Below are 13,328 nucleotides of genomic sequence, written 5' to 3'. Positions count from 1 at the left end.
TTAGAAGTTTCAGCACAGAGCCTTCATGTCGGGGCCCGCAGTCATAGAAACAGCTGAAAATCATATGGTAAGAAACTATGGACCATAAATATTTCATTTTTATAAAGCGTGACGTCGCTTGTAGGCTGCTCAGGGGTCCTGTTGTAAGTGTTACGCTTCATGACTATGCCGTTCATGATGTGAGCCGCGAGTGGTTCTACGCATAGGGAAGGTGAACATGGAGCGTAAGCTGTACAGCCCGGTGTGCTAGAGAGCCGCATTTGTTTGTGTGAACATGCACACTCTCAGTTTTGAGCCTCTGAGACATAAAAGAAAACCATAATCTACCTACAGGAGAGAGAGGCAGAGAGAACATGAGATATTAAATGACACTTTATTTGACATTTTCACAAGTACATTGCAATGCTTGTTTTCATTCTCCAAGCATTTCTATGTGGAAAACTCTAATCCCAACATGACGACCCTAACCCCAACCCAGCTCTAACCTTAATCCATCCATCCATTTTCCAAACCGCTTATCCTACTGGGTCACGGGGGGTCCGGAGCCTATCCCAGAAGCAATGGGCACGAGGCAGGGAACAACCCAGGATGGGGGGCCAGCCCATCGCAGGGCACACTCACACACCATACACTCACACATGCACACCTACGGGCAATTTAGCAACTCCAATTAGCCTCAGCATGTTTTTGGACTGTGAGGGGAAACCGGAGTACCCGGAGGAAACCCCATGACGACATGGGGTGAACATGCAAACTCCACACACATGTGACCCAGGCGGAGACTCGAACCCGGGTCCCAGAGGTGTGAGGCGACAGTGCTAACCACTGCACCACCATGCCGCCCCTCTAACCTTCATCATAAGTAATCAAACAACATACAAGGATTTTTGCACTTTTAGTTTTTTCATTGCATTCACAGATGTTTGTGGGGGTCTAAAAGATGGTCTCCACAATGTAAAAAAGCCCAGAGGAATGCACAGAAAGAGTGCGAGAATACTGTCTTGAGTTATTTCCTGTCTTGCAGCTCATATTTCTGAAAGATGAGATCTCTGGACCCCTGTGATCCTGCTTTAAATACAAACGGGTATTTACAATGAATGAATAAATGAATGTTTAGATCTTTATGTAAACAGTTGAGATCCATTCCACAAAACCTGATAAAACAAGAGAATTCCTAATGAGATTGGGGGAAAAATAGCTTGCAAAGCCAAAGAGCTCTTTCTAGGCTATGTGGTGTCTGAGGAAAAACTAGCATAAAACAGTCTGACTAAAAAACAACTGCATTTCCAAAACAAATTATGAAAATTAACAGTATAAATTAACAAATTATAACAGTTCAGACAGAAAAACTGAAGTGGAAATGCTATGTCACAGGCAAAGGCAGGCATGGGGGAAACCAAAGGGGGCTTTATTAAACAAAATTTCAGGCAGGGCAAAAGGAAAACTGACCACAAGGGGTCAAAATATGATAGGGAGAATCAGGTGAGAGCACAGAACACAGAGCGAACTGGGGAGCACATGCAGGCAGCTACATCAATGACTGAACCCATACGAGGGCCGTAAAGAGAGGTAAGGGGGAGGGACGAGGGGAAAGGAATGCAGGGCATGACAGGAAAATAAACTTATAGTTAAACCATTTTTGCTATTACCACTGTTTGACATATTTTTCTCTTTTGCACAAAACAATTCAAAATATTTTCACTGAAAGAGGCTCTATTCTCTTCTTAACATGCCATGTATGGTTTCCAAAACCTACTCATGTTTGGCAGGCTTTGGAACCAAAAGAGTGAAATCGGAGCACTCGCACAACACTATCTTACAAAATACAGACTAAGATGCCTATGTGTCGATTAAGACCTCATTACGAGGGCTGACGGACCAGTGTTCCTCACAAATGCCACATATTCGCGCTCTAAAACTCTTGTCGTCTTATCTATAAGCAGCGACATTGTGAAAGCCAGGTTGCTGAGAGATGGCACTTGAACTGTTGTTCTCAAAAAGCCAATCTTCACACAACTGAATCCTGAGCTATTATCCAGCAGCTTCCGTACATTAACAACACAGCAGCCTGAAGGACTGTGGCTCCCTTACATGGTCATTCTGTGAGCCACACAGCCTCGCTTTCATGCTGTATTTCCACGGAGCCCTTCTGTAGAACACACAACACCCAGCTTGGGTTATTGCTCATTATTACAACCCACTAACACACCCATCTCTTCTGGCCCAGGGTTTGGCCATAACCTAAATACAAAAAAGCTGCAATACAGTCAATATAAATACACTATTTGTTACAAAAGTAAGTAGTCATAAAAGGATAAACAAAAAAACGTGCATTGTGTGCCTTGTGTTTTATTTACCAGTGTTATTCAATGCATCCATTAGTCTTCTATGAGCGTTATGTATTACAGGGCTGTGGTTAGCTTGGACCTAATCACAGGAAGGACTGACCACCAGGCAGGGGACACTGTGCACCTGGACAGCAGGGCACTTACACTCAGACGAAATTACTACCAAGCATGATTTAGAGATACCAGTCCAACAGGCAGCATGTCTCTGGCAGAGTTGGACATTTCAGGTCCAGAAAGTGAAAATCCATACCACGATTTTGATTTAACCAAACAGTTGAGTTACTCTGTGACTGTTTCTCATTATACTCAACTGGTTGGTTGAAACAAAGTCTTGGCCTGGATTTTTACATTCTGGACCTGAAATGTCCACCTCTTGTCTTTGGACTGCAGGAGGACATCTGGGCAAACATGAGGAGAGTCTGTCGAAACACAAGACTGGGGCAGGACCCGAACCCCCCAGTCATGGGGTGTGAAACTTTCCACAAAGTCACTGTGTCACCCTCTATTAAATGTCTTTATTTTTCGGTGGCACCTCCCCCAGGTTCCCCAAAACCCCCAATAAAGTCTTAATCACAACCATAGGGTGTGGTGCACATAACAGCTGTTAATTTTATATATTATTAAAAGTCTGAATGGAAAAAAACAAGAAGAAGAGGACATTGTAGACTAATTGTAGACCAAATGGCTGCACTGTGCCTCATAGGCCATTTGCCATTTCTACAAGTTGACTCACTCACATACATTCTCTGGCTGTAGCAGCTCCCATATCTTGCTTCTGCTCTGAGGACAAAGTCAGGCAGCGTCCCAGAAGCCACTTTCGGGTTAAAGACCCTGCTCAAGAGCCCAACTCTCTATTTACTCTGCTGGTCATTGAGATTCAAACCAGTGACCTTCCGGAGCCTGGAGTCCGGAATAGAAAAATCACTGCTGTTTGGACAGCCTGCGGTGTTTGGGCGGCATCCCAAAGAGACCTATTTCCATAGTGTGGGTGAGAAAGTTGATGCTTCACAGCCTGTTGTCGGGGTGGGGTATGGCCACGAAGCCACGTGGGGACAGGAAGGGGATGGTACTGCTGATGAGGTGTGGTGGGCAGCCGGTGCGAAATGGCCTGGGGGCAGCTGGAATCAAACATCAGTACAGCAGCATTCCAAAGTATTCCAGGAATTACAAGGAAGCTGCTATCCTTCTACCGGAATGACATCATCAGAAATCCTAGGCTTCAAGAGCCTTCTGATGCAAAAGAGAAACGTTTAATTCTGTCCTGATCTTAAAAGGAAATGTACCTTGGATTAAGCCCTCAAAATTTATAGCCGACAGCTCAGCACGCTTATCTGTTTCTGAGTAATGGGAGTCGTTAACAGATGGTCCCTGGTTCCCCATCTTCTCTCCTCAATGAGCTCCCTAGGATGCCATGGAAACCGAGTGTGAAAATGTTTCTGGCTGAAAGATTTACTGTGCTGTTTGCAGGCATATGTTTTATTTGCTGAATTTATAGAACATTCATAGCCCCCCCCGCCCCCCAAGCATGGAGATGCGAGTGTGAGGGACAGAAACAAACCAAACTTCCCCGGGGGCCCACATAGTCATACATCGAAATTTACGGCCCCTTGTGAAGGGGACAGGATTGTAAAGCATTTAATTATACAAATGTTGGAGTATATGACTGACCCGGCATGGGACAAGCGGATATGGAAAGTGGGTAAATGAATAAATGCACAAATAAATAAATTGATGAATGAATGGTCAATGAATGAATGAATGAATGAATGAATGAATGAATGGTCAATGAATGAATGAATGAAATATGTATCCAGAGTGAAGCACTTTGAGGGTCCATGACATCTGGATTTATTTGGATTGGTGAGTCGGAGCCAGCATGACAGTAATTGCATGAACGTGAGTATTTGATATGCTGTGGGAATGATGGCATGAAATGACACTCAGATGTCAAGAGTAATAAGTGTCTAAGCATAGCTCACACTTGTTAGACCATCTGTTGTGAGGGTTTATCCTCTCATTGCCTCCATAAAAACCAGATCACTCATCACTCATGTCTACGCTCAGGTTTTGTATGTCTTTCCCTTTTGTCTTCATATCAAAGTCCCGACGATTTGCCAAAAGATGAAATGTTGTCCACACCAGCGATGATTTCAGCATTGCAACACGGAATGGATGCAACCAGAATCATGTGGGTTTTCCAAAGATAATGAACCAGACAACTTTATGGGCTCAACGCTTTTCTGTTCTCTGTCTGACTATCAAGGGCAGAGACACCTAAGGGGGAAGTGGAAAGTCTGAGTATGGGTCCATCAGGGACACAGGAGCCAGGACAAACATACTGGGCGTACTTAAGCTGAAAGACAAACTTGCAAAGTATGGAACACTCCTATTATTACATTATTTTAAGTAAAATCTTCATTCAGAGCCACGCTCATCTAGTTATAGTCACTGCATGCTCTCGTAGGATTCAGATTAACAAAACTTAAGAAAAACCATCCCTTCCTCATGAGTGGTATCCATTTCATCATAGGTGTGAATTTCTGCTTTCAGAGAAACTGGATTTGCACCTGGGGATACTTGTTTGAGAATGCCCATGGTCTCACCCGTGGATTAGTAATGTCACCTTCATTTCTTAATGTCCTGAACAAGGTGACAGAGTCACAGTCACAGAGGACTCGACTGGTTGGTTGAAAAAAAAAACTTTGGTCTGTATTTGTACTTTATGAAACTGACCTTTCCACCTTGGTCTATAACGGGTTACTTCCCCAACACTGCCCAGGATATACAGCACACATGAAAGAGAACTATTGAAATGTTCATTGTTCAGGTGCTCTGGCAAAATGGGACTGTCAGTGTTTCTCATCCTCAGAGAGCCATCGTCATGCATCTGAGAGCTTCTGACAGTGCTGTCTGGTTAGGGGGTGTAGTATTAAATGAGCCCTGTTTTGCAAATTTTTCCTGTTCATAAATTTATTTTTGAGGGGGTTGTTGTGCAGAACTAGCCTACTATTACTGATTGGTGAGATAGGTGTGGCCGCTGTGGTACATCCAATGAAGATGCCAAGAGTATATTCTCCAGAACTTTAATAAAGGCTTGGAACAAGGGCTCTGTACTAGTATGTGTATGTGTGTGTGTGGTCCTGAAAGTAGAAATAACAAAAATAGAATAAAGAATATAAATCCGTTATACATACAGAGTCCAGTATCAAATAAACAGTTCACAATATTACCTTCGATGTTGTATTACGGTAACTTTAAGCGGCCATCCCGCAAGTTTAACAGGATAAACAATCATAATACACAAAGTAATATAAATAAGATTTGTTGAGATAAATAAGTATGTAAATATAAACCGTTTAAAATAAACATAGGCATTGCATGACATCCGAGGTAAATGAAACATAAATCTACGCAGCAAGTTAGAAATAAAACGTTCGCCGCACTTAAGGGGCTCATTTCCGATTAACTGTATATAATATCCCAACATAAACACTCTTGTACAATGCACATGTAGAAACTTACGGGTATCTGAACGCACACAATCAAAGATTCCCAGCGCGGTATATCGCTCCCTTCCCGATATGACTAAACCCGCGTTCTAAAAGAAGAAAAAGGAAAAACATGGCGGGGATAACGTCCAGTTTTTGCTTGCCTCAGTCAGAGTCCCTATTGGTCACGTGTCTCTGGCGAAGTCGTCCAATGAGAGCAGGAACTGGGCGGGACTCGCAGGGTGCGAGCTGAGCATAACAGGCAGACTAAACCCGCAGCCCTTTAGCACAGCCGCCCCCAAATTTGCATTGTCAAATTTGTATAATTCAGAAGGGGCTGTCCGGGTCTGAAGTTGTGTCTGGAATAGCAGGGAGAGGGATAAGTCGAGCAACAGGCCTGGTGTAATTGTGATCCTTCACTTGAACATCCGCTGTTCGGACTCGTCCGTCCACTCCTGGGATGACCTTGGTAACACGGCCTACTGGCCAGAGTGCTCTTGGCAGGTGCGGGTCCATTATCAAAACTACTGTACCCAGCTGCAGTGGGGGGGCATCCCTTTGCCACTTAGAACGAGTCTGGAGTGCGGGGAGATAATATTTAATGAAATGAACCCAGAACTGATCTGCAAGAACCTGTGAGTGCTTCCAGCGACGGCGGCTTAGTAGCTCTGCTTCAGTGTACACTGCCTGAGGCAATGACGGGTCAAGCCGCCCCATCAACAGAAGGTTTGGGGTAACTGGATCAGGATCAGCAATATCGGTTGATACATAGCCTAGTGGCTTGGAATTTAGAATCCCTTCCACTTCAACTAAAACCGTTCTTAGGACCTCTTCTGTAACTGTTTGGGCTTGCACTGTGGTATATAATGCGGCCTTGACCGACCTGATCTCTCGTTCCCAGACCCCTCCAAAGTGAGGTGCGCCAGGGGGATTGAATCGGAATTTGATCTGGTGCTTAGCTAATTGCTGTTGTAGTATGGGGTGCAATGACTGAAATGTCTGATGGAGCTCTCTCTCACCTCCTTTAAAGTTCGTGCCCTGATCCGATAAGAGTTCTGCTGGTTTTCCTCTTCGGGCAATAAATCGGCGAAGGCCCATTAAAAATGAGTCGGTGTCCAAGTTGGATAAAATATCTACGTGGACAGCTCTAGTGGTCAGACATTTGAACAATATCCCCCAACGTTTCTCGTTGCGCCTCCCAATCCGTACCATGAAGGGCCCAAAGCAGTCCACGCCTGTTGAAAAAAAGGGGGGCTTTAACAACCGCAGTCGTGCAGGGGGTAGGTCTGCCATCTTAGGTACAGTTGGGCTCGCTCGCCATCTCTGACAGTCGGGGCAAGAACGTTGATGCCGCTTAACAGCTTCTCGTCCGTGTAAGATCCAGTATTTCCGCCGAAGCTCCGCAAAGAGACGTTCTGCACCTGGATGTTTAAGGCTTTTGTCTGTGTCCTGGATTATCAACTTAGTGATTTTGTGGGCTGGATCCAAGACTATTGGGTGAATGGCATCACATTCGAGCTGATCACTGTGGCGGAGCCTACCTCCTACACGGATCAGCCGCACTGCTGCATCATATTCTGGTGCTAGTGTGACCAGCCGACTAGTAGAGGATACCAGTTTCCCTGCTGCCAGGTAGGTGTAATCATCAATGAAGCTGTCCAACTGAGCTTGCCTAAGAATTTCTCTCTCTGCTGCTTGATAGTCTTCAGCGGAAGGACCAGGATGATTACCTGCCGCCCCGTGGTGGGATAAGGCGACTGCCTCGACCAGACTCCTGAAGGAGGAAAACTGCTCATAATCTGGCAATGGGGGGTTAGTAATTACCTTGGTTAGACCAATGCAGGTGGGTTTCCGTAGTTCAGTGGAATCTCCCTGACCACCCTGAGCTGGTTTGGTGGGCCACAATTCTGAAGAATGCAACAGAAATGATGGTCCATCTCGCCAACGGTTTCTTCCTGCCAGGTCCCTCAAGGTCTTCCCTCTGGTTATGTCGTCTGCTGGGTTACTGGCCGAATCAACATAACGCCAGGCTCCAGCATCTGTCAGCTCCTGGATTTCTGCCACTCTGGTGCCGACAAACACTTTAAACTGGCACGAATCAGACTGGAGCCAGGTGAGCACGGTCGTGGAATCAGTCCAGAGAATCACATCGTGTATAGTTATGGTAAGTTCCTTCAACAGAAGTGCTGCTAGTTGACTGCCCGTCAATGCAGCGCACAGCTCTAATCGTGGCATTGATAGCTGACGCTTGGGGGCCACCCTTGATCGTGCAGTCAGGAATGCCACTTCCACTTGTCCCTTGGTACCTTCACTCCGTAGGTAAGCAACAGAGCCGTATGCTCGCTCCGAAGCGTCACAGAAGATGTGTATAGTTTGGTGACTACTGGAATGGTCGATTGCAGGGCTTACATAACAGCGAGGCAGGGTTACCTGTGGGAGATGCTGAAGCTCTTCTACCCATGCCGACCATGCCTGGAGGGCATCATCTGGCAGGGATGGGTCATCCCATTCTCTCTGCTTACTCCACAGGTGCTGCACCAAAGTCTTGGCCCTAGTGGTAAAGGGGATAAGGAAGCCTAAAGGGTCATACAGACTGGCCAGCACTCGGTATATATTTCTCATAGTAGGGATGGGATATTCCACCAGGCGACATTTGTATCCTAGGGTGTCAGAATGACATGACCAGCGAAGTCCCAAGGCTTGCTCTTGAGAGTCTGCCCCTGACCCATTAAGCCACAGCACACTGTTGCCTGACCTTAATTCCTTTGGCAAATGATTAATGACCTCAGGAGTGTTACTAGCCCACTGACGAAGTTCAAACCCGCCTGCAGCTAGCACTGCTTGCAACTGGTCGACTAAGTGTTTGGCTATATCTTTGGAGGGCAGGCTCTTCAGGCAGTTGTCCACATAGAAACAGCGCTCCACTGCTATCCGAAGGTCTTCCCCTGGCTGACTATGGTCAAACACGTGCTTCTGGAGAGCAAAGGTAGCACAGCATGGGCTACATGTGGTACCGAAAGGGAGAACCTGCCACTCATATATATTGGGTGGTAGTTCTTTCTGTAGGTCCCTCCATAGAAAACGAAGAAGAGGCTTGTCTTCAGGGAGCAATCTCACTTGGTGGAACATGCCTTTGATATCACTGCTGAAGGCTACAGAATGTTCCCTGAATCTCAGCAGGACACCTAACAAACTGGATGTTAAGGTCGGTCCAGGCAGAAGCAGGTCATTAAGGTTATTACCCTGGTAGGTGAATGAACAATTATAGACTATCCGATTCTTCTCATTATGACTCACAATGTGGTGGGGTATGTACCAGGATTCACTGGTTTGGTTCAGCTCCTGCTCCGAGACCTTAACAGTATATCCTGCTTGTTCCAACTTTTGCATTGCAGCGCAATAGGAGGCTGCTTTCTCTGGCTCTTTGAGCAGGCGTCTTTCTGTGCTACGGAGATGTGCTAGCACAGCTTCCTTTGGTGCATTAAGTTTGGGCATGTTCCTTACCCGTAGCAATGGCGTGGCATAACGCTGGACTCCTTCTACGTCTACCCGTGATGTTTTTTCCTCCAGCAGCCTCATAGCTTCCTGATCCTGTTTGGATCTGGTAACAAGCTTCTCATTCCTATAAGGCAACACATCCAGTTGCCAGAGCCTTTCAACTTGTTGAAATAACTCCGCAGCTGGTGAGGAGGTGGACACATGCAAGCACTGCGTGGGTTGGAGCTGCTGCTGAATGAGCTTGGTAGGTCCCTGGAGAGTCCAACCTAACCTGGTCTTTACTGCTGCGGGCCCCCCAGGTGGTCCTAAATGCACAGGCTCCACTGGTGTAATTAAGTGGGGGTAGTCGGACCCAATCAACACTAGAGGGTGGGCATTATCAAATGCTTGAAGTGGCAAACCCCTTAAGTGCTTGTATCTCCTTTGCAGTGATTTCACGGCATAGGTGTGTTCCGCTAGGCCCAATTGGTCAGCAGTGAAAGCTCCCTGGATTCTGAAAGTCTTCTGTGGTTGACTGGCAGGGGATATAGTGAATGTGACTGATGTACCATGAATAACTCTAATGTCCTGACGTACGGTTCTCAGAGCAAGGTCCTCGGGATTCCCTTGAAGTTTAAGGGAATGGGCAGCAGCAGGAAGTAGGATTGTGCGCTCCGAGCCATCGTCTAGGATAGCATAAGTCTCCAGACTGTGTTCTCCATTGCGCAGTATCACTTTGCTGACCTTCAACAGCACTTGGCTACAACCTGCTCGCCTATCTAAATAGAGGACCTCGTTAGCGGAGCTGACAAGACATGTGCTGTTCCCTTTTTCTGGCCTTGTGTTGAGCTCATGGAGAGCATCGAGATGTTTCCCATTACATTTCTTACAGGTCATCTTTAGACGACACTGTGCAGCTTGATGGGAGCGACCACAACGCCAACATCTCCTGTTGCTCTTCACCCAGGTGGTCTTCTGATCTACTGTGAGTTGACTGAAGTTTCCACACTGGTTCAGGTAATGTAGCGAATTAACACAGTAGGGACAATATGCCGTGCTCTTATCTTGTTGCTTACTGCTGCTAGCCGAAGGGGGCTCAGCTGAAGAGATGCTCACCACTTGGTCTGCCCCATGTAGAATAGTTGCCGTCCGATTAGGTTTAAATAGCCTATGTTTATCCCTTTTCACGTCTCCATCACCCTTTCCATCAGCTTGGGCAAAATCATATCCACTCTCTTGGATCCTTATCTCGTACTCTAGCCAATCTGCAAAGTTCAGGAGGGTAGGAATACGGACATGTTGCGGATATAGATATCTCTTGAATTCAGCCCGCATGTCTTGTGGAAGCTTGGACAACAGCCGAGTGACATGTGAGCCGCACTGGAGCTCGATGTGCCCACTCTCCCCCAGCTGATCAAGCATGCCTACCAAGGCCCTCACTCTCAAGGCAAACTTCTTAAATCCACTAGCATCACTACTGCGGATATTGGGAGCGTCCATCAGTTCAGCAATTCTCCTCAAGGCCAGTTGATGAGGTTGCCCATAATGCTCTGTGAGGGAGGCCATAGTGTTTGAATAGGGTTGCTTGGAGTTCATATACGAGTCAGCTATGAGGAGTGCTTCCTCAAACTTGATATGATCTACTAGAATTTGGTACTTAAACCTCTCCGTTGCATCTTCAGGCAGGATGTTGTCAAGGGCTATTTTCAGTCTTGCAAACTCTCTCGGGTCCCCCTTAGTGAAATATGGGATCGTGGGCTTAGGGCCCCGATAAGCTATTTCTCGTTGGTGCTCTGGGCTAATAGGCACATGTTTAGGTGCTACTGCATCATAACTGCATTGTGACTCTGATTCAGAGCAACCTTCTGGTTCACAATAGACTGGAGTTAGATGCTGCCTCTCATATGACATTGGCTGCGGTGCCCTCCCCAATCGTCTGAGGCAGTCAGTCAGCTCCTCCACCAAACCCTGTGGCACTTCAGTGGTTGGTGATGGTTGAAGTGCTTCATGTACTACTGGAGGGGGCGGCAGCGGCCATTCTGCATCCTCTTCTGCCCACTTGCCTTGCCTTTTAGTGGACTCATGTGTCACCGGTAGATGGCGATCCAGTTCCTGGTGTGGTGGCTGCACAAAGGGGGTGTGTGGCACAGAAGGTACTGGCTGTTGACTGATATGGGTGGGCTGTGGGGTATGGACACTGAGCTGTCTCTGCATCTGCATCATAGTTAGCTGGAGTCTATGGTTATCCTGCCGTAGTTGCTTAATTGCTTCTAATATCTCTGGGGATGCCTCTGTTCCTTGTTTGTGCTGTGGAGAAGGAGTGCTATCCTGCATCAGTCCTCCATATGGTGTTTGGCTGACTGACCGTGGGCAAACCCTAGGTACGGGACTGCTCTGCTCATACTGCTGCTGATACTCGAGCGGGGTCATCTTGGCTGCCCTCTCCATATCATGGTATTCTTCTGGCATTCTAGCAATATGGCCCATCATGTGCATCGGGGAGTGAGGTCTGTCATGAGCTGGGAGATAGACATCATAATCATCAAATCTAGCTGGCAGACGTGAGTGCCGCCTGGGCCTGGTATTAGTAGGCTGAGCTTCCCTAAGAGGCTGATCGGAGAACATTATTCTAAACTTCCACAGTAGCCACCGTATCCGGCTCGAAGGACCAAAATTGTTGTGCAGAACTAGCCTACTATTACTGATTGGTGAGATAGGTGTGGCCGCTGTGGTACATCCAATGAAGATGCCAAGAGTATATTCTCCAGAACTTTAATAAAGGCTTGGAACAAGGGCTCTGTACTAGTATGTGTATGTGTGTGTGTGGTCCTGAAAGTAGAAATAACAAAAATAGAATAAAGAATATAAATCCGTTATACATACAGAGTCCAGTATCAAATAAACAGTTCACAATATTACCTTCGATGTTGTATTACGGTAACTTTAAGCGGCCATCCCGCAAGTTTAACAGGATAAACAATCATAATACACAAAGTAATATAAATAAGATTTGTTGAGATAAATAAGTATGTAAATATAAACCGTTTAAAATAAACATAGGCATTGCATGACATCCGAGGTAAATGAAACATAAATCTACGCAGCAAGTTAGAAATAAAACGTTCGCCGCACTTAAGGGGCTCATTTCCGATTAACTGTATATAATATCCCAACATAAACACTCTTGTACAATGCACATGTAGAAACTTACGGGTATCTGAACGCACACAATCAAAGATTCCCAGCGCGGTATATCGCTCCCTTCCCGATATGACTAAACCCGCGTTCTAAAAGAAGAAAAAGGAAAAACATGGCGGGGATAACGTCCAGTTTTTGCTTGCCTCAGTCAGAGTCCCTATTGGTCACGTGTCTCTGGCGAAGTCGTCCAATGAGAGCAGGAACTGGGCGGGACTCGCAGGGTGCGAGCATAACAGGCAGACTAAACCCGCAGCCCTTTAGCACAGGGGTACTGGAATATATTTACATGCTTCAATGTTCCGAAAACACATTATTTTTCTCATAGTATACTTCTTTGTTCACCCTTCGTCTGAAATTCTCTGTTAGAACCTCAAGCCCTACCCCCATAGAACTCAGTGTGCTTTGATTGGTCAGCTTGCCTGATTAGTCAGCTTGCCCTACATATTCTGCCCCTGTCTTACAGTCTGCAGACAGATCCCTGCTGGTAGCCAGCCAATAAGGTTTGTGTTACGACACAATTTTACAGATGTATGGGCTGGAATTCCAGCAAGGCATATCTGGCAGATTGAGAGAAGAGAGATTATTTCCAACTCATGGTTCCAACAAAGCCCGTAAGAGTTGAACTTCAGAAGAAATGCCGTCCTTCTTTCCAGAGACGGAGAAGAAGAGATGGAAAAAATGGGTCAAGCCTTCAGTTTATTTCTCTGGAATTACTATGAAACTGGGAGGGTTGGTCAAGGCACTACAGGAGAAATGTGCACTGCCCAAAAACGCAAAATACAATTCCAACGAGTTTGTTTCACAATTTTTCCGTATG

The 13,328-nt window shown here is 46.2% G+C and overlaps 1 protein-coding gene across 2 annotated transcripts; it reads right to left on the bottom strand.

Moving 5' to 3' along the window:
• Positions 1–5,317: 5,317 nt before the first annotated feature.
• Positions 5,318–12,733, bottom strand: LOC125749540 (uncharacterized). 2 transcript variants are annotated; one of them, XM_049026908.1, is made up of 2 exons: positions 12,525–12,733; positions 5,318–8,387 (listed from the first exon to the last, which is right to left on the bottom strand). In XM_049026908.1, the coding sequence occupies exon 2, from the start codon at positions 8,069–8,071 to the stop codon at positions 6,164–6,166; it is 1,908 nt and encodes a 635-aa protein (XP_048882865.1). In that variant the 5' UTR covers positions 8,072–8,387; positions 12,525–12,733; the 3' UTR covers positions 5,318–6,163. The 2 variants fall into 2 exon arrangements, with proteins under 2 accessions (XP_048882865.1, XP_048882864.1); XM_049026907.1 differs by lacking the exon at positions 12,525–12,733 and adding an exon at positions 9,341–9,753.
• Positions 12,734–13,328: the final 595 nt, after the last annotated feature.

The sequence above is a fragment of the Brienomyrus brachyistius genome, chromosome 9 (assembly GCF_023856365.1).
Source record: "Brienomyrus brachyistius isolate T26 chromosome 9, BBRACH_0.4, whole genome shotgun sequence".
Taxonomy (NCBI): Eukaryota; Metazoa; Chordata; class Actinopteri; order Osteoglossiformes; family Mormyridae; genus Brienomyrus; species Brienomyrus brachyistius.
The sequence above is the reverse complement of the archived record's forward strand: the minus strand, read 5'-3'. Positions and strand labels throughout refer to the sequence as shown.

Coding starts and splice junctions, on each gene's coding strand:
- LOC125749540 (XM_049026907.1), bottom strand. CDS start 9,360: ATGCCACGCCATTGCTACGG. Junction 8,388..9,340: donor ATGCCACGCCATTGCTACGG/GTAAGGAACATG, acceptor CTTTACCACTAG/GGCCAAGACTTTGGTGCAGC.